Here is a 20,718-nt window from a genome sequence, read left to right as displayed (position 1 = left end):
GATGGCTATCCCTGCCCTGTCCAGCAGACATTCTGGCAACAGTGACAGCCTACCTGGTTTGTCACTTAGCATCCTTACCCCAGCTCAGGGCACTTGGTTGAACTCAAAAGGGAATGTTGAGAGTGAAAGTTTAAAAAAAAATAAAGCTGACCCACCACATAGAAAAGGGTATTGTTTTATCAAATATCAACAACTTCCAGGAGTCTGGGGACATGCCTTTAGTCTGCTGACGGCCAGTCAGGGGAGGCAGGTGTGGCCAGCAGCAGTGCAAAGTGACACCTGGTGCCTCCCCAGCGCCCCCATCCGGTACCAGCAACAGTTCGCAGGGTGCTTTGGGAAGGGGCAGGGGCAGAAGAGTCGGATGGGGGAGGCGCCCCGCGGGCCTGGCGGTGGGTGCAGGCCACTCCCGGCGCCCGTAGAGGGCGCCCTCGCCTCGGTCGAAGACAGTCCGGGCGGTTTCCTGAAAATACTCGCGCTTCGTGCAGTCACTGGGCGCTCACCGCCGCGAACCGGAGGACGTGGGGAAACACTGTGTGGCAGTTTGTCGGCAGAGACGGTCCTGGGCCGCGAGCGTCCCTAAGAGGAGGCAGGGGACAGCGCCCACATGGAGGTCTGGGACAGTGACAGTGGCTGAGAGGGTGGCCGGCCTTTGCCTCGGTGTCCTGTGCCTGGCCCTCGCGAGCATCACTGGAGGGCAGCTCCATTCAGGCTGCCCGGGTGGCTTCCGAACCCCCCTGTGTGTGCGCGGCGCAGAAGTCCTGCTCCCAGACAGCCTCTGGTAGCAAAGCGCGCGGCCTCAGTGGACCTCGCCCTCCGACAGCTCCTCCTTGATGGGCTGCTTGCGGGCCTTGCAGTCGGGCAGGTCGAAGCCGAAGTCCGCCCACTCCTCGGGCGCTGCGCCCCCGCCCGGGCCGCCGCGGTTGGGGATGGTGATGGTGTGGCGCACGCGGAAGTGTACGGCCTCCATAACCCGCTGCCGCTGCAGCTCCCCAGAGCCGCCGATGGAGATGGTGGCCGCGTTACTGCTGGAGCGGAGCAGCTGCTGGGCGCCGTAGTCGTGGCCCTGCTTCAGGTCCTGCAGGCCCCGCCAGATAGTCATGCGGTACTGGTCAGGGATCTTGAGGGCGCCCAGGTCCTGCAAGAGTGTCGCCACCGCCTATCAGAGCAAGGTGCAGTCCCCGCAGGGTGGTCCTTCCCCCTCGGCTCCCTACACCCTCCCAGCGCAACTCAAAGTGTGTGATATGCTGGGGAGGCAAGGGTTAAGGAGACCTCAGTGCTGCCCCAGCCGGGGACAGGCATGGGGGCAGGGCAGGGCTGAGCCACTGGGCCTAGCTTCCCCAGACAAGCTGAGTTTCTGGTCTCTGGCCTGTGGCCTGGGCTGGGGACAAGCTTGGATGGCTTTTGACCTAGTCAGACTAGGGTTGCAGAGGCTTTTGAGGTCCTGGGCTAGAGCCCTAGGGGATCACAGGCTGACTGCCCCTTGGGCTTCCCAAGGCTCTCCCCTTGGCTAACAGGGCATTGGGGAGTCATGCAAACCCAGGTGGGGTTTTTTGTTGTTGTTGTTGTTGTTTTTTTTTTTGAGAAAGAGTCTCACTATGTCACCCTAGAGTGCTGTGTTATCACAGCTCACAGCAACCTCACACTCTTGGGCTTAAGCGATTCTCTTGCCCCAGACTCCCAAGTAGGTGGGACTACAGGTGCCCTCCACAATGCCCGGCTATTTTTTGGTTGCAATTGTCATTGTTCTTCAGTAGGCCCTGGGCTAGGCTCAAACCCACTAGCCTCAGTGTATGTGGCTGGTGCCCTACTCACTGAGCTATGGGTGCTGAGCTTCCCCCAGGCTGTTTAATAGTGACACCAGGGCCACCCACGCCCTTTCTTTGGGCCTCAGTTTTCCCTGGGCAAGTGGCACTAAATCAGACTAGCTCCCTCTGGATCTTCCACGTGTTCATTCCTGTGCCATGGAAACAGCCCATCCGCTAAAATCTAAGGCAGCCATGCTGCTAGACAGCAAGGGATTCTGGCAGGAGAAAAACCCTCAGATCCAAATGACCCGTTCAGCTACTGGAGTCCTGGGGACAAGTCCCATCTGGCACGTCCCTCAGCGGAATCTGTCTGAGCTCTGGACAGTGACTTCAGGACAGCAGTCTGCATCTGCTCATCTGTGGGGACGATTTCCCCAATTTTCCTGCCACAAGAGTGACTGCCCCAGATGGAAGAGAAAGCTTTTTGCCTCCTGGACAGGCCTCTCTGGCTGCTGCCTCTGTGGGGTAGGGGCCAGGGACTGCACCTGCCTGCTGTGGGCAGGGGGCTATCTGGGGCCTTTACCTCGATGGTTAGGTTCTGCAGGTGGTAAATGTTCTGTACCCCTTGAGAGGTGAAATACTCGATGCAGTTCGGACACCCCAAGCCTGTTAAAAAACTGCAGAGAGAATGTGAGAAATGAGACGGCATTAACTTCAGGCGACATGGGCTCACCTTGTGAGGAGTGGTGGGCCGGGGTGGCAACTGCCTCCAAGGTGGCTCTCATCTACCCCAGCACCCTCGGTGCCCATGGTTGGCGAGCCCGCTGAGGACCCCTGACTCCTCCTGCTCTCCCTCCTCTTAAGGGAGCCTCCCCACCCCGTGCACTTGCTGGATACTGATGTGACAGTCTCCTGCCTATCTGTTCCAGGGCTAGCAGCTAACACACAGGACTGGATGGGGCTGCACGCAGACTGCTCCCAGGGCAGCAGCCATGGACCCCGGTCAGGGGACAGGGTGCCAGCATGGGCTCAGTTCCACTACAGTCCACGTACCTGACGAGGCTGGGGTCAGCGTGGTAGGGGGGTGGCGGAGTGCAGTGAGACCCTGAGACCATGGGCTGGGTGCTGTGGCTCCCGTTGGCCTCCCCGTTGGCTGGCAGGGCATGGCTGTGGTTGGTGAGTACTCCAGGGCCTGGGTGGAAGGAAGATCATACTGTCAGGGTCACCCTGGCAGGCCATCTGGTGCAGCCTCTGCCCAGGCTCTAGATGGACACCAGAAGAGGCATTGAGACCTGGCACCACCTTAGCTAGCCAGAGAGGTCCCCGTAGGACCCGCAGCCCAGAACCTGTCCACTGTCAGGTGGCCACAACCAGGATCGTGAGATCAGGGTCCCAGCCCACCCTGCCCACTCTCACCGCAGGACCCGCCTTGATGGGCACAGAGTCCTGCCAAGTGGAAAGCGTTCCCCAAGAGGCAGCCATAGACTGGGGGGCTGCTTTAAGACATCAACCCAGGGCCCCCTGCCTCCCATTAAGCTCCAGCATCTGCCCAAGCAGTGCCCGCAGAGCCCCTTAATGCTCAGGCCTCATCTCTTCACCCCTCCTTGGTAGGGACTGGGAGACTGCCCAGAGGAAGGCTGGGGTCATGAGGGGCAGGACAGCTGCACCGAGTGCTGGGGCTCTGATGCCGGAGCCTTGGGACACACCAGGGGGTGCTCCCATGCAGCACCTGTGCCCACAGAAGGACCTTCCCAGGGAAGGAGCCCCAAATTCCACCCTGCTGAGCCCCTGGCACGTGCCAGGCCAGCCAACACAGTCTTCTATCACTTAACCCTTATAAGGAGTGAGTTTGGTATTTCTGTTGCTGTTTTCTGAGGGAAACTGAGGCTCTGTGAGGATAAGAACATCCCCCTTGGTTGCCAAGGCCCATGTTTCCACTGTAGGTGGGAGTGCTGGAGGGAGCCAGCCAGGGATAGCCCTGCCTGCAGGCCGAGCTGGACCTCCCCCTATCCTATGGACCCCACTAGCAGGGAACTCACCCACAGGCCCCAGGCTGGGCCCAGGCGCCGAGCTGTGGGAGGGAGGCTGGCCCACCAGCTGGTTGACTGGGGGCAGCTTGTTGCTGCCCCCATGCACCTTGTTCATGGGTGACAGCACAGGCCCATAGGACGGGGGCTGCAAGTGGCTCCTGTTTGGAAGCAACAGTGAGCACAGGTTGACAGGAGGCAAAGGCAGCTTTGTCCCCACCTAGCTACCTCTATGGAAGCCCCCGGTTCCCCTGAGGGGCAGACCCTGACCCCTGAGGCCAGAGAACAGTGTTCTTCTTGATGGCCTCCCTGCCTGTGACCGTGGGCAGGCACAGCCCCTGAGCCTGCTCCTGGCAGGGTCCCAGTCAGTGTGGAGAGGGCGGCGGGGCTGACTCAGCGTCACTCCAGCTGCTGCCCCTTTCTGGCCTCCCCATATAGCAGCCATTTACAATGCCCCTTGGTGGGAAGGGTGCAGTGAAGCTTGGGACTCAGGCCCCAGAAGGCTTCCCGGAGTTGGGGGAGGAGCCTCCTGAGCTCCTGTGCTTTCTGGAGGGGTTTTTGGTGTGCCCATCACTCTCCAGCTAGGTTGACACCCCCTCCCCCCTGCCACCGCCAAGGGTCAGGCAGGATGCTAGGTAGGCAGTGCAGAGTGAGGCTGACTCACGGCCTCTGCAGGAGCTGCTGCTGCTGCTGCCGGTAGGAGTCGACCAGCGGCTGCGGCACCAGGTCCACCAGCTCCAGGCTTTCCTTGACCTTCATCAGGATCTCAAAGTTCTCCCGGCCACGCACCTGGGCACAGAGACACAGCCCTCTGCCGATGCCCCAACACCAGGGGGCTGCAGTAAAGTGTCCCTCCTTTCTCAGGGTTCCCAGCTCCCCAAGGCTCAGGGTACAACACTCAGGGTACAACAGCTTTCTCACTATGACCCAGAGGGGGGTCCCTGTGAACTATGGGGACCCACAGTCCCTGAGAACTATGCCCACTCCTTCCTGACAAGCTCTGGCCCCCATCCTCCCACCAGACACCAATTTCTTTTTCTTTCTTTTTTTTTTTTTTTTTGAGACAGAGCCTCAAGCTGCCCCCCTGGGTAGAGTGCTGTTGCATCACAGCTCACAGCAACCTCCAACTCCTGGGCTCAAGCGAGTCTCCTGCCTCTGCCTCCCAAGCAGCTGGGACCACAGGCGCCCGGCTATTTTTTGGTTGCAGCCGTCATTGTTGTTTGGTGGGTCCGGGCTGGGGATTTGAACCTGCCACCTTAGGTGTACGTGGCTGGCGCCTTAGCCAGTTGAGCTATAGGTGCCGAGCCCCAGACACCAATTTCAAAGACAGAGGCTACTTCTTGAAGAGCTCAAGGAACTCAGCGCCTGCCCTGTGAGAGGAGCCCTCCCAAAGCCTGGGTGACTTAGTGCACCAGTCAGACCAGTCACATGTCAGAGTGCCATGAGTGCCCCCTTCATGGCCCCTCTTGCAAGATAGCACGCTGCAAGGCCTCACACTCACAGGCAGGTAGTAAATGTCCTCATCCCCGTGCCGCCTCTTCTTCACGCTGGTGCCCAGGGCAGGGACGGTGGGGGGACTCTGCTTGAACGCTAGAAGGCCAGGCAGGTGGGTGAGCGAGCCAGTAGGCAGGTGAACCAGTAAGCGCCAGGCCACATGCAGGGGGTGCTGGTGGTTCAGCCCAGCCCTCACCTGGGACACTCACCCCACCCAGTCAGGCTGACCCTGCATGTAGGCACAGCATGTGGGCAGTCCAGAAGACAATAACCACATGGATGGGGAAACCCAGGGGCAACCCCAGTCCAGGCCTCTCAGGTGCCATGGCCCAGGGCCCTGGGACTAGCAAGTTGTCCGGGGGCTCTACTTGCCTGGCTCAGCTGGGCACCCTCTGGAGTCAGAGGGCAGTTCAGGGTTGCCCTTTCCCCAAACATAGACTTGAACTGCCCCCTGCAGGTGTGTCCCCTCCCACCCCACATCACCCCAGTGGAGCCCGCCAGCCCTGGCCTGAGCCCGCTCACTGCGCTTGCTGGCAGCGCTGCTCCTGGCGGCGCCCTCATTCCTCTCATTCAGGGTTTGCTGCTCGAGGTAGTGGTCCTCGTCAGCCTTGCGGTCACGGCCAGGACAGGCGCAGATGCGGCCCTCAAAGGACCGGCGGCCCAGCACCTGTCCACTGTCAGGTGGGCACAACTAGGGTCATGAGCTTCAGGGTCCCAGCCCACCCTGCCAACTCTCCCTATAGGACCTGCAGCCCAGAACCTGTCCACTGTCAGGTGGGCATAACCAGGATCATGAGCTTCAGGGTCCCAGCCCACCCTGCCCACTCTCCCCGCAGGACCTGCCTTGATGGGCACAGAGTCCTCCCTAGTGGAAAACGTTCCCCAAGAGGCAGCCACAGGCTGGGGGGCTACTTTAAGACGTCAACCCAGGGCCCCCTGCCTCCCACTAAGCTCCAGTGTCTGCCCAAGCAGTGCCCGCAGAGCCCCTTCCCCCAGACTTGCACCCACCACTGGCCTTGGCCCCCACATATCCATGACTAGCTCCCCAGTCACAGCCCCAGCTGCATCCCACGCGCCCGATAGACTCACTCCCGCGTCTCGAGGGTGATGATGATGAGGATGGGCCGCCGATTCATGCCCCCCACACAGCTGCTGTTACACATGAAGTTGTACAGTATGGTGGTGAATTCCGTCCCCACCTACACACGGTGGAAGCAGGGAGAGGGCTCAGCATTGGCACACATGCCCCAGCCCCCACATCTGGAGGTCATCTGACCCACTCTCCTATTATAGAGCTGGGAACACCAAGGCCCACCAGAGCTGGAGTGGCAGCATGTGTAGTAGATGGGTGTCATGAGTGTGGCAGTGGTGCAGATAGCTGGTGAGGGGACTGGCCTGCATGGTGAGGGAGGCACCCATGACCAGACTTCAGTTGGGAACACACCAGGACAAGTCAGCCAGGTGTAGTGAGACAGGGTCTCCAGCAGGGGCTTCACCCTGCATGGCCGCTGGCCTACCTGTGGGGGCTCATAGGGCACCACAACACTCTGTCTGCCGGTGACAGGGTCGTCCACATACTGTGAGAGATTGTTCCCTTCCACGCGGATGAGGTGGCTGGCAGGGGCAGACTGTCCTGCCAGGAGATGTTGCTGCTTCAGGGAGGTGCCAGCCATGGTTTCCCATCCCCACGCGGGGGTGTGTCATAGCAGAACTGGATATGAAGCCCAGCCCTGAAGGCCTCCCAACGAGGTCCCCGCCTACTGCCAGCTCTCTGTCCTAGGTGCCCAGCTCAGGCACACTGGACAGAAGGGCCACCCCCACATAGCATCCCCAGGGTCCTAGAAGGCTGGCTGGCACCCCAGGTTCTTCCAGACCACCCACTCCATCCTGGAGCAGCAGCTTCCAAGGCCCCAGTCACAGCTAGGGAGAAATGGGACCAGGGGAGGTGCTTGAAGGAACAGCTGAGCCATGCTATCAGCCCCTCACCACTCCTACTTTCTCCCCTTCCCAGCTGGGGTGCTCAGACCACTTAGCAAGGGGTTTCCATGGTCCAGGGGGCTGGCAGGGCCCTCACCTTCGTTGAAGTCCCTCCCGAGCTCGTGGTTGGGGCAGCGCTTCACGATGTCGGTCACGTGCTCTGCCTTCTTATAGACAGGCATGGCACGGATGGCGGTGCCCGGGGGCGGCGGGGTGGACACCTTGATCTGGATGGGGCATGTCTTGGCGATCTGGCAGTACAGCTTCTTCAGCAGCGGGGAGTACTGAAGGGGTAGGAGGCCACTGAGCCCCATGATCCCAGCCCCACACCCTTGTGGGGCTGCATCCCCCCATCGGGGGTGCCAGCCTCCTCCCGACCACCCCATGAAGACTGCCATCGTGTGCGCCCCTGCTCTGAGCTCCAGTGGGCATCTTTCCTTCAAAGCCTGGACATCTGTTCCACAACTGCCAGGCAGTTTTCACTCAGTGACCACAGTGGCTCGAGTGTGTTTTATGCCCCGACCTCGATAGCTGGAAAGGAAGGCAGCACCATGCACATTTTATGGCTAAGGTCAGGAAAGGGCAGGAAGGTTTTGATAAGGAGCTGCTGAGGGAGGGGCAGGGCTGGGGACCCAGAGCACCTTGACTGCAGTGGTCTTAAGAGGAGGGTTGCGTCACCAAGTCTGTTTTTAAAAGCCTAGAGTTGGGCTTTTTTGGTATTTGCATACAGGAAACATAATTTGCAGATGGGCTGGATGCCTATTATACATTTGAGCATTGGTAGAGAACTTCCCGGTCAGCCCCCCCACATAGCCTCTGCAGCCCTGGGGACTCTGATATCCCTCCAGCCTCAGCAGCAGTGCTGTGCAGCTTACTCTGGGCCACCGTGGGAGCCCCTCTGTCCACGCTGCCCTAGCAAACCCAGCCCACAATGTGAGGAGATGAGGGGTCCACCCAGGGCCGGTCAGACCCTGCCCTAGAGGACTGGATGGTGCCCTTTCTGACTGAGCCACCTGCAGGGGCCTCCAGCCATCACTCATGAACTCTAGAAGTGACCCCGGCGAGGGTCACCCAGGGGCGTCTGCTGGTTTCCAAATAGCTGATACCCGAGTGCTGGGCTCCTGGGAAATCAGGAATGTTCCATTTCAGATTAGATTCCTGCCCCCACCCCATCCCTCTGCACACACCTCCAGCAACTCAGAGTCACAGGTTACTGCAGCCAAAAGTGCCTGCAGAATGCCGCCCTCCCCTGCTCCACCCTCGTACGTCAGGGAAACTGAGGCCAGACACGGGGAGCTGCTGGCAGAGCCGGGGGAGCAGGTGGAGCCCACAAGAGGGCTTTCCTGTGCCAACAAGAGGGGGGACTCTGACCCCTGGCCACCAGTGCAGTCTCTCTGGTCCGGTCTGCCTCCCAGAACTGAGGAACCGGGTGAGAGGCAGGCGGGTGCATCGCGCAGCTGGGGTGGAGCCAGCACTGGGAGCTGTCCCCGGTACCAGCGTGACTGTGGCGGCTGGACCGCCCACTGCGGGAGCCAACTAGGAGGGAGGGCCAGGCCCAGAGTCCAGTGACAGAGACCAGGACACGCCCCAGGGTGGCGTGAACGACCCTCGTCCCCTCTGTACCTCGCAAGGCCTCCACGGCCCTCGCAGACCTGCACCATCAGGTGGCAACACACCTACAATATGGAAGATGGAAGTCCTTCCAGAGGACAGGCTCGAGCCCAGGAGGGCGTGAGGCCCCCCAGCTCCCTCCTACTCCCCAGACTGGACAAGAGGAGGGGCTCCAGCGGCCGTCCCTATTCCATAGGAAGGGTCATGTGGAGACGCTTCCTCTCTGCCGCCCTCCCTTCTGCCTTCTTCCCTAGAACCGCTAGATGGATGTGTTTCAACAGATTCCGAGCTGATAAAATCTTATTTATCTTCGGCTGTTGACACGGAGCCGTCTAGACTTGCCTGCCCGGGATGCGGGTGCTCTGAGCGCTTGCAGGAAGCGGTTTGCCCAAACACCCATGTGTGCCCAGCCCTCCCCGACCGTCCTCTCCCCTGGACTCCTCCCCTCTTCGCACCCAACCCCCGCCCCACAACTGGGGCCTGGCTGGGAGCCTCGGCCGGGAAGGCTGGCTCGGGGCGGGCGGGGTGGGGGGGGCGCAGGATTGTTAATTTCCTTGCCCCGCTCCCCAGCAGATGGGCGCTGGGAGCAGGCAGGTTTGGGCAGGAGGACAGTGGAGAGGTGATAATAACGTGTCTGTCATTTTCCCGGGACATGCAGCATCTTGCAAACCGCAAATACCGTTAACCAGCTTGGGTGAATCTGTTACAACAGATTCTGGAAGACGGGGCCTGTAGTGGGGGCTTTTATTTTTTAAATGATTTTTTTAGAGTCCACTTTTATCCACTGCCCGTGTGTGTGTGCACATGTGTGTGTATGTTCAGGGCCATGTTGCTCTCCTCCTGGGTTACAGACCCCTAAGTCCATGAGTCCTTTTTCTCCCTAGGAAAGCTCCATGGCTGAGCCACAGACTGCACTGCATGAATTGGTAGGCTCACACACGGACCCCCCCAAAACCACACAGGACCCCAGTCAAGAGCCCCTGGACTGGGTCCCCCGGGTCCCTTCTTTCCCGGGAGCAGGGCTTTCCTTGGGTGACACTGCTCCAGGGCCCACTCTGTTAGAGTCCCCTTCATGGCAGCCTTGTGGCCTTCACTGGTGCACAACATCACTGCTAGCCTCACTGCTGGGGGTGGGCCCTGATCCACTAGCCTGGTCCTCCCACCGGCCTCAGAGCACCTGGTATGTCTGTCTGGAGTTTCCCTGGTCATCTGCTCACCAGGGAGCCCACAACCCACAGGCAGGGGCTCCAGGTGGCTCTTGGTGCCAGTGCTTGGCTCAAAGAAGTACCTGGACAGAAAAAGGCTGCTTGAGTCTATGGACGCACCAGGCTCAGGGGTGGGGTAGGGGACAGATGCATCTGCTGACCTCCTGACACTGGCCTGCAGGGGATCCCCAGGCCAGAAGCCCAAAGGAAAATGAACCAGAAACAGAAAACGCTTTGTAGATGCTGAGCAGTCCTCAGCCCTTACTGCTGTCTAGGAGAATCCCAGAAGCTGTGGACAAACACTACCCATTGGAGAGGGGTGGCCAGGGCAGACAGGGATAGTCTCAGGAGCCAGGCAGCCTGGCCTGCCATGACCTTGAGCCAGGTCCCAACTAGGTGAGCAGGAGTCACAGATGGACTCTCAGTACCTGGACGTACCACTGCCCAGGAGACAGAGCACACCCTTCAGCCCAGCCTGGGAGCCAGAGCCCGCAGACCACAGGGCCTTGGGCCCGTCCAGCCCTCATGGCGTGCACCCTACTGCAGGGCAGAGGAGGACAGTAGGGCTGTGCTGGACTCATGGCAGGCTTTGTCCCCCTTGCAGAGTGAAGGCTCATGCCAGGGACAAGGGCTGCACTTGGAGGAGAGGGGAAGCCTGGGGACGGGGGTCTGCCTCTGTGGCAGAGAGCTGGGGAGCACTGTGCTCCCTGACTAGGGAACAGGGCACAATCATGCTGCCTTCTCTGCTGGTCCCCATCACAGGTGCTTCCTCTGTGCCAGGCCCACATATGACCTTCATCACCCATTTAGAGACCCAGAGCTTTGCTTCCAAATGCTGCCTATTAAAGAAGGGTGGACCAGCACCCAGGCCAGAACTGTCTAACCTCCAAGGTCCATGTCCTGCCCTTGCCACCTCCTGGGACCTAGATTGGGGGCTCAGCAGATTGGCCTTCAGCACCTCTGGGTTCTGTAGAGCAAAGAAGTGTTCAGGTGGGATCCATGCTTAAGTCCTTGGCAGCTGAGACTGAAGCTGTCTTTGGGTAGGGGACTGCCAGGCAACTGGTTGCAATGTGGCTGGTCAGGGTGAGAGGCAGCTGGCCAAGGTTAGGGTGGGAGGCAGCCACACCAGCTTGGCCAGCTCCAGTCTCTGCTTTGCTGCCAAGATGTGTGTGCCAAGCCTGTGTCCAGTGCCTGCCCAGAGGGTGCCGTCCTGATTCACTGAGACCTATAGGAGGTGCTGTCAGCATTCTCACTCTGCCTCAAGTGTCCCTGTCTGCCTAGCGCTGAGGGACCCTACTTGGGGTCACAGTTACTCTGTGACTCAGGCACCTCATCTGGGAGCCTTGGGCATGGGGTGGGTGGCAGGGCAGGGTCCTGAGTCCTCGAGGACAAGGGTAGGTCTCCCTCCCACATGGAATGTCCAGGGCACCTCACTCAGCCTCTGCCGCCCCCAGCCACAGTTCTCCTCCCCACAAACTCAGTTTCTGACTCTCCAGACAGACAGCCTGAGCCTGCTGCCCCATTCCCCCCACAGGCCTCTCCTCCAGCCTCTGGCCTGATGCAAGGACCCAGCTAGCAGGGCCATGGGCCAGAACATGGAATTACTGGGTGTATGGAGGAGCGGGGAGCCCCCACCACTCTTGGCCCTGCCTTGGCTTGTGGCTTTAATAAGGCTAATGGAGGCCTCTAGAGCTGGCCTGGCTTGTCAGCCATGGTGATAGGAGGATGCCCTGGGTCAGCAGGTGCACACAGAACAGCCCTAGAGCCTCTGCCTATGGGTGTGCCATTCTGGGCACTGACATTGGCCTGGTGCAGGTGGTCAGAGATGGGTCGGCTCCCTCCCTCGAGGCCTGGCAAGCTGCAGACCCATGGGATGGTCATCTGTCAGCCTTTCACACAATGGTTGGGGTGGAGTCTAAGTTTTCACCGAAACTTATAAACATTCAGTGACTCGCCAGAGGCAGATCCAGTGTATGATCCCCCTCCCTATGGAGAGTGGCACCCTCTGGTCCCTTGCTACAGGTGGCAGAGTGAGGGAAGGAGGTGTGCCTGCAATCCCTGGGGTGGCTTGCCCCAGGGTCCTCTGATCTCCTACTCGCTGAAGTGCTGTTAACTTTTTCAAAGGGGTTTTTCTGCCCTAAAATGCACTGAACTCCTCAGCTATAGTCCCAGCATAATCCTGGGCTGTGGACACCAACCCCAGCCACCACCAGCTCTCTGAGCCTCACAATGTCCAAACCGGTAATAGGCTTGGATACCCCAGAATGTTCTGCCCTCCCCTTCCTTAGCCTCCTAGAAGGGACAGACTAGCTTGATATGGCCAAGTGGCTTCTCCACCCAGAGGCAGGGTCTGTACCTACAGACCTCTGGGCTGGGCCCCCAGGGTCACAGCTAGTGGTATAGCTTTGCACCTTGAGCTTGGCTCCTGTTTTGTATCTGAGAAAATCCTGCACTGACCGCTGGCCCAGGCTGCAGGAACCCCAGGGGCTAGGAAGACACCAGCTCATTGCTCAGGCTCCACCGCCACCTCACTCAGCCCACATGGCTCAAAACCCAGGTCACCCAGGGCTGCATCTTGGCTCCAGTCCCAGGTCCAGCAGAAGCCTGGGGCCAGCCTCCCCTGCAGCCTCTCTTGTCCACCTGTCAGCAGGTACATAGGACCAGGCCTGAGAGGGTGGATTTAGGGGGCCCAGCTGGACTGGCTCCTTACCACTAAGACTCCTGTCAGCCCCAGAGTGTTCTAATTACAAAACATTCTTTTTTTTCTTTGAGACAGAGTCTCAAGCTGTCGCCCTGGGTAGAGTCCCGTGGCATCACAGCTCAGAGCAACCTCAAACTCTTGGGCTTAAGTGATTCTCTTGCCTCAGCCTCCCAAGTTGCTGGGACTATAGGTGCCCGCCACAATGCCTGGCTATTTTTTTGTTGCAGTTGTCATTGTAGCTTTAGCTGGCCTGGGCCGGGTTTGAATCCGCCAGCCTCAGTGTATGTGGCCAGCGCCGTAACCACTGCGTTACGGGTGCCGCCTATAAAGCATTCTTGAGGGATTTTTATTTGTCAATTAAAAAAAAAAAAACAAGCAGTGAAAGCAGATAGATGGGCAGACTCTCCACCACCTGGTTGCAATTTCACGCATGGTCAGAAGAGTGATGAGAGACTGGGCCTACCTGAGGCTTCTCCCCAGCCACAGGAAGGTGCTACTCTGGTGGTCAATGTCTCCTGACCATCAGCTCACCTGGGTCCTCAAGGGCCCCTGGGGCCCACCCCATGAAGCAAGGCACAGTGGACAGGCAGGAGCTAAACTTGGGGTGTGCCCAGAGAGGCTGTGGGCTGTGCTGACACCCTAGTCAGGCTGTAAGGCCAATGTCCCTTCTAACGGGGACCCTGACTGCCCTCTGGGAGCTCCGGTCTTCTCATCCGTAGAATGGGCAGAGCAGCAGGGCCTGCCGCCCAGCTGCAGGGCCCAGCACAGGGCTCTGCACGTTACGTTACCACCAGCACACTAATCACAAGTTTGGAAACAAGTGCTAGAAAATAGATGCTCATCAGAAAGCACAAATTGGAGCCTGTCTCTCTGCAGTCCCAAACGTAATGTAGAATTACATTACGAGTAGAATTACGAGTAGAATTCCATCTCGCGGGAGGGTTCTCCCTTGTGTCCCCCCACAAGAACCAGGCAGTGGGTGTGCAGGGCAGCCTGTACCACACCTCTCAGCTCCCAGGACCCGTCTGCACATCTGGGCTGCAGCCAGGACCCAAGGGCACGGAGCTGCCCCTCCTGGCCTCACACAGGACCTCGAAGGCCAAGTTCAGGGACCTGCAGGGCTGGGGATTCCTCCAGCTCCTCAGATGGATGGAGAGAGGAGAGCTGACACCTCCCCCACCCTGCAGGCACAAGTCCTGGGTGCTGACCCTCCAGTCGCAGCCTGCCAAAGCTCCCTCCTGCTGCCAGCTGTGCCACGCATGATCCAACCAATTGCTGCAATTTTTCCCTAAGTGATCTTGTTTCCCCTAATAATCCACGTTTCATCTCCACAATAAACATTGTTAGAACTCTTCCCTCAGCTTTAAACACATATAATTGCTTCTGGTGCCAGTAAAAGGTATTAATTCCACTTATGCATTCCATAAACTTTTAGGATAACGCAATTGATACCACGATCATGTTGGGACACCTCCGCTATTATTCTCCTGCTTGCAAACCTCTGAGGGGCTGGAAAGTTTCCTTCTGAATCCATTAGTGTTGACTCAGCCTCGCTCTCCCCAGGAATCCCGAGTAGAGCCTTTGTCCTGCCCTGCCATCCCCATGTCCTTTCCAAGGGCAGTGAGGGGTTCTCTTGCACCTCGGGCAGCCAGCTCTCCCCAGGATAGACACACACACACACACATGCACACTCAGTCTGAGGTCATCTGGAGGTCACTCAGTGGGCAGTGTCCAGGCCATCTGGCTGGAGGACTCCCAGGGGGGCCCGCTGATTGCCGCACCCATTGTGCATGTCCTCCCCATTGCACCCATCTCATGGGCTGTGGGTGGTGTCACTCACCTGCCCTGAGGCACCCACAGATGTCATGGTGGACCAGGGTTTCCTGCCATACATAAGCCTTCCTGTCTGGCTTCAGAGTCCTGTTCTGAAACTTCCCAAGCACTGAGGCCAACCCCCTTCCCTGGTGGGGCCAAGTGAGCTGGGGGCAAGAGGAGGCCAAGCCGGGGCCACACGGTGTCCACACTGTCACACTGAGCTGTTCTCTGGGGGAAAGGAAATCGCTCCTGCTCATCCTCTCGGGACTGGCTGTCCATTCCACTGTCCACCCACTATGAGGGCTCCCAGGACAGGATGTGAAGCTGGGATAAAGGTACCATCCCTGCCCAGTTCCACCAGTCACCTGGCCAACAAGCAACAGTCCCCTCCCTCACACCTACAATCCTTCCCCCACCCTGTATCTGTCTCTCCCCAAGTCCTCAATAGGCCAGTGATGGGCCAAGCCTCAGCCGGGACACCACCCACAAACCTCCAGCTTCCCAGGTCCAGGCCCTGCTCTAGGAAGTCCCACAAGCAGCTCATTTGTCCCTATCATGGCCACAGGCCACGTCCCTGCTATGCAGTGTCCCACCCGCCAAACACCAGCCCTACCCTATCACTGGGTACTGTCTCGTGGCCAAACACAGATCCCTTTGCTGGCTGCCCAGTCTCCTGTGACGGTGGCATCCCATCCTCCTGGCTTTCTGGGGAGGATGGAGGGTGTCAGAACCTGGCAGCAGCCAGGGGAGGCCTGCAGAGGTGCACGGGCACCTGTGTGTCTGTGCACTGCACACATGGTGGGAGGGCGCTCGTGTGTGTGTTTCTGCGTGCACACATGTGTGCATACCAGCTTCCTTGGGACCCAAGGAGACCAGAGGTCAGGGCAGATGGGCTCCGGGGGTGGGGAGACCCACAGCAGGCCTCTGCAAATCAGAGGCCAAAGACTCCATTAACAGCTGTGGTCACTGGGAGCTGCTGCAGGTGTCCTGAGGGGGAGAGGGAGGCAGACAGCCATCAGTGTGGAATTGTACTTGAGAAAAATATGAATTATCTATCAGTTACCAGCAGCTTGTATGGTGGGGGCCAAATGCGGTCTGGCGCTGGGACCCTAACACAGACCCAGGCAACAAGTCTGGGCAAGCACACTCACAGTGGGACCCCGGAGAGTTGAGAGCAGGTGGCTGCCTGGCAGCCAACTTGTGCTGTGAGCCACTGCCCGCCACCTCCCTGGACAAGAACAGAGCATTGGGGGGTTTGCTCCCAAAGAGCTGAGGTGCCAAAATCTCATTACCAATGTTTGTCCCACCCTGCCCCCCTCTATCAATGGGGGGCAGCAGGGCATGGGGGGAAGAAGGGTGAAGGAGGCAGCAGCATCCTCCAAGCTTGTTCTGAAGAGCACCTGCAGGGCGGCAGGGCTGGAGCTGCATCTGGCAGGACACAGGCATCGCCACTCTGCTTGGGCAGCAGGTGGGGCTCAGAGCTTCGGAGCCAGGAGGCTCCCAGGAGCCTTCCCTGTCCCTCTGTGGTTAGTCCTCCAGATCTGCCCCCTCCATCCATCCAAGTGAGCAGACCACTGCATGGGGCTACTCAGAGCAGGGCACTTGAGACAAAAACATGTGTCCCTTGAAACCCGATGCCATACACCTGGGGTGGGGGAGACCCCTGGATGGGGGAGGCAGCGAGCACAGAAGGACAGGTCCCATCCCTCCGTGAGGACCAGTGCAGACCATCCAAGATACTCTGTGGGGGCTGCCACCGTCCTCAGACAGCCAGAGGAAGGGAGATTGAGCTCTGACTGTTGCCCACCAGGATGCTGGGGGGTACTGCTCCCCCCACCATCCTGATGCCAGTGTGGGAAGGGAGAGAGAGGACTTAGGGAACAAGTCTGAACTTGGAAGGGGAGTGGTGGGAGGCTCCAGTCACCAGAGTGTGCAGTGTGGGGACGCCCAGGGCCTCTGACCTGACTTCAGACCCCCCAGCTGGGCCTCAGAGCAGGTGGACAGATGGTGCTGGTCCCCTCCCCCACAGGCAGGGTGAGGAGGAAGGTGCCTCCATCAGCACCCCAAGACACAGTAAGGAGACAGCACACTGCGGTTCTGCGGCTGAGCTCTGTTCTGGACACTGAGCAGACATGATCTTCTGCTCCTGTCACCACCACACAGTAATAATTTACTGACACTAGGTTGGGGTCTGTAATGCTCGCTGGACTGGGCAGGGGAGGGAGCCCTGGAGGAGGCGCCCTGGTTGTCCTGCCCTTCTCTGCCCCCTAGAGCCCCCAGAGTCCAGCCTGGGGAGGCCCATGGCCTCAGCAAGAATCAGAGACAACCAGGGGGGCTGTGGTCTGGATCCCAGACCCCAGACCAGCTGTGCAGGACTGATTCCGGCCACTCGCTGAGCCTGACCTCAGACTCTGCCCACCTTGCGGCCCTTCTGAGCATGGGAAAACTGCAGCTACTGGCCAGCAGAGCTGTGGGGATCGTGGGACCCAGTTCTTAAAGTGGAAGAGCTGGGGGCGGCCACCTGTTCTGCATTGAGGGGGCGGGAACGCAGCCACCCTGCAGTGACTTCTGGACCCTCCCCTGAGCTTCACAGAGCACGGTGGGCGAGTGGGTGAGCCCACTGTCCAACTTCCTCTCCTCGGTGTGAAAGACCAGGATGGCCCTGGGGCTGCCCCCCAACATCCAGTGTGCCTGCACTTCTGACTAGGGTCCCTGAATCCCTTACCCTGCCCCTTCCAGCCACCCCCTCTTTTGCCAGCGGGTACACAAGTTGTGCAGCCCCATGGTCAGGGGCACTGACGCCAAGGCCCAGTGCTGGGCCCCACTCTGCACGCCCACTTACGATGGGTGTACCTCTGCACAAGCTACTCTCACTCCCTGAGCCTCAGCATCCTTGGCTGTGAAATGAGACAATGACAGATTCAACTCTATGTCAGGGCTGTCAGGTGCTTTTAAGAGTCAGCTAAAACAAAGCCCTCAGCACAGTGAGGGGAGTGGCTGTGTGCACGTGTGATCTTGTCAAAGTTGGCAACATCCCCACCTTGGGCCAAACAGTCCTCCAGGGCACCACACACAGTAAGGACCTGTGTCCTCAGCCTTCTGGTTCCACACCGACTTCCCTGCCTTGCACTGTTGCTTGGGATGACACCTCAAGACAGACCCCAGAGCAAGATCCAAATCTACCCACCTGCAGATTCTCCCAGCTTGGAGCAGGCAATTTCTAGCCTCAGGTGACTCTCGGCAGAAGTCCTGTGCCCCAGCCCAGGGCAGAATGCAAAACAGAGCCCCCACCTGCATGCTGGGAAGCTGGCCAGAGAGTCTGCCCCTGCCCCAGGGACCTCACCAGCAGGGTGAGGCCAAGTCTGTCCCCTCTGGGGGCCTTTGGGAGATTAGCCAGCTCTGACCACGAGTCTGAAAAGTGGAGACCCGCCTCCAGCCTGATGCTCCTCCTGGCCAGGCCAGCCAGTGGGAACCCTGTGCGGACAGCAGGGTGCGCTCGGTCCTCCCAAAGTGCCAGCCCAAAGTCCCTGGAAGCCAGGGCAACTCACCGTCCAGGTGGCTGACTTGGCTGTGCTCGACTGCTGGAAAGTGACCTCGAAGTGGTGGGGGCCGGGGTAGTCAGTGTTGGAGGGGATGACAGGCGCCGGGGACATGGTGTCGAAGGTGGAGCTGGGCTGGGCGTAGGGCGAGTGGGTGGGCACGGGGGCGGCGTGCTCTGGGGTGTAGGGGCTGGCCGGGGCTGCGCGGCTGCTCATCTGGTCCATGGTGCTGCTGAGCAGATTGAACTGGGCCTGGCTCAGAAGGGGGAGGAGGGAGGGGAAAGCACACACAGTCAGTCCGTCCTGTCCCGTTCTGGGAGGTGTCCTGTTACAGGAGCCTTAAAGGGCCAGCAGCTCCAGTCATCCCAAATATTTCCCCGGCGCCCCCCCCATCCCTAACAGGCCACTACTTGTGTTGGGATAAACTGACATATTCACCTTGCCTTCCCCTCTGCACAGACCCGGTGCCAGGGCTTCTGGGGATCCACCCAGCACTGACAAGGTGGAATCCAGCCTTTGCACTCTGGGAGGGGAGCTGTCCGGTGGGGGGGGCTCCCAACACCCCCCCCCCCGCCGCCAGGACTTCGCAGCACACTCCAGGGGCAGTAGCAGGGTTTTGACAGAGTCACCTCCCTGCCCCATGAAGCCAAGGAGGACTGGCCCCAGCCTACAGGGGGGCACCCCCAGGAGCCCTGCATGGGTACCCCCAAGGTCCTGGAGACCAGATCTGACCCCTCAGTCCAGCCATCCAGGTAGTGGGACTGGGCTGGGGGCTGCAGGTCATTGGCTGGGCCAGATTCCCCATTTGGGTGGCCTCATACCCGTTTGGACAGCCTCATCCCTTTGAGAATGGCCTTGTTCCTATTAGCATGGCCCCTCCCCACTCAGGGGTCAGTGGAGCCCCAGGCAGGGTCTGAAGCTGGCCCCCACAGCCTGCTGGCTGGCAGAGTTGCTCTCCAGGACCACACACCTGGAGGATAGTAACTCAAGTGGTTACGTCCCTGGTTCCTCCTTTGTGGGGTCCCAGGACTCCAAATGGATCAGCCTCCCCCAGATGAGGAGGGGTGCTGGCCTGAACAGATCCAGGGCAGAGCAGACCTCGCCTGGAGGGCCAGCGAGGAAGACGCCCTTCTTTTCCTTCCCCTCCTGGCAGAGGCGGGTACGGAGAATGGCTGGAGGACCGCTGGTGGCAGAGGCTGACACACCCTTCCCTGTGCGGAGCCAGGTCTGTGCACAAACTCACCCAGTCCCCTCGGCAGCCCAGAGGAGGGTGCTGCTATTGTCCTCATTTGACAGATGAGAAAACTGAGGCACAGAATGAAAGAAGTGACTTGCCCCAAGTGACAGCGCAACCCCAGCAGATGACACAGAGGCCAGGGGCCAGTGGGGCAGGGAGAGAGCCGGTATGCTGGGATGGCGGTGGGGAGGGGCACCCTGGGAGCCGTTTCCCCAGGCCCTGTGTGCACCCCCATCTGCCCGCACCAGCCTGCCGCCTGCACACTGAAAAGCAGGAGGGCGCAGCCCTCTGTGTCTCAGGCCCACTCCTGACCAGTGCAGTGCAGGGGCAGCTGTGTTCCAGGCAGACTTGCTCCCAGCTGGGCCACTGCACCCAGCTCAGCCTCTCTGCCTCTCAGTCTTTCCCATCAAAGGAGGATTGGGTTACATAACCCATAGTCCCTCCTGTTCGTGTGCCCCAAAACACATGTCCCCCTAACATCCGAGGCCCCCTACCAGGCCTCCTCCCAGCCCTGGGGTTGGCCTGGATGTCCAAATCCCATGGCCGGGTGGTACCTCTGATAAGAAACAGATGCCAGGAGAGTCAGGAGGGAGAGTCCCCTTCCGGAGGCTGCCCAGCATGGAGGCCTCTTCCCTGGGTAATGTTGACAGGCAAGGAGGGGACAGGGAGCTGATGGCTGTCTCTGACCCATGCCATGGTCACTGTTCCAGGGCCTCCAAAGGCCAGATGAGCACTTTCCTTGGGTACTCCAGGCCGGGGACAACCAACTGCCACCCAGAGTGGCTTTCCATCCTGACCCACACACCTTGGCCTGAGCTGCCGTTGGAAGGAGCCACCGGGCAGACCTCGGGCTGTTAACCTGGGGAGCATCTGCCCATGGCCACACTGGCTAGAGCAGCCCCCAGACCCCAAGTTCCCTCTCGTGCCACTAGTCTAAGCACCTCCATGTCTGTGCTCCGGGAGGGTTTCTGTGGCCCTGCCTGACTGCGAGCCCTGGGAGGAACCACAATTTGGTGCCACTGGCCACGTGAGTAGGGAGCATATAAAACTCGGCCAGTGATAGTGGGTACCTGCCAGGGCTGTGAGCACACTGAGATCCCAAGGGGCCAGGCCACAAAACAAAACTCCTTGTTCGCAATTTTGTGTTAACTGCGCACCCAAACAGTCACAACTGGGGCAAATAAGGCAAATTATTAGATGACTTCCACCGGTTTCCTTTCACCTTTTTGCTTTTTTTTTTTTGAGACAGAGCCTCAAGCTGTCCCCCTGGGTAGAGTGCTATGGCATCACAGCTTACAACAACCTCCAACTCCTGGGCTCAAGTGAGTTTCCTGCCTCCGCCTCCCAAGTAGCTGGGACCACAGGCA

The 20,718-nt window shown here is 59.5% G+C and overlaps 1 protein-coding gene across 3 annotated transcripts in view; it reads right to left on the bottom strand.

Annotated features, from left to right (window-relative positions):
* Nucleotides 1-796: 796 nt before the first annotated feature.
* The window catches only part of TP73 (tumor protein p73), a 37,503-nt gene continuing 17,581 nt past the window's right edge, over nucleotides 797-20,718 (bottom strand). Inside the window, exons 3-13 of one of the 3 annotated variants that reach the window (XM_003793215.1) lie at nucleotides 18,124-18,366; nucleotides 7,341-7,527; nucleotides 6,784-6,899; nucleotides 6,356-6,465; nucleotides 5,789-5,940; nucleotides 5,274-5,362; nucleotides 4,437-4,561; nucleotides 3,785-3,933; nucleotides 2,799-2,937; nucleotides 2,329-2,422; nucleotides 797-1,135 (exon numbers count right to left, since the gene is read on the bottom strand). In XM_003793215.1, the coding sequence (XP_003793263.1) occupies nucleotides 797-1,135; nucleotides 2,329-2,422; nucleotides 2,799-2,937; nucleotides 3,785-3,933; nucleotides 4,437-4,561; nucleotides 5,274-5,362; nucleotides 5,789-5,940; nucleotides 6,356-6,465; nucleotides 6,784-6,899; nucleotides 7,341-7,527; nucleotides 18,124-18,366 (1,743 nt within the window). Of the gene's footprint in view, nucleotides 1,136-2,328; nucleotides 2,423-2,798; nucleotides 2,938-3,784; nucleotides 3,934-4,436; nucleotides 4,562-5,273; nucleotides 5,363-5,788; nucleotides 5,941-6,355; nucleotides 6,466-6,783; nucleotides 6,900-7,340; nucleotides 7,528-18,123; nucleotides 18,367-20,718 lie in introns of those variants that run through there. The other 2 variants (XM_003793216.1, XM_023515220.1) reach the window with 2 other exon arrangements.

This window comes from Otolemur garnettii, unplaced genomic scaffold, assembly GCF_000181295.1.
Source record: "Otolemur garnettii isolate 467f Iridium unplaced genomic scaffold, OtoGar3 scaffold00067, whole genome shotgun sequence".
NCBI classification, from domain to species: domain Eukaryota; kingdom Metazoa; phylum Chordata; class Mammalia; order Primates; family Galagidae; genus Otolemur; species Otolemur garnettii.
This window is presented reverse-complemented; position numbering and strand designations above follow the sequence as displayed.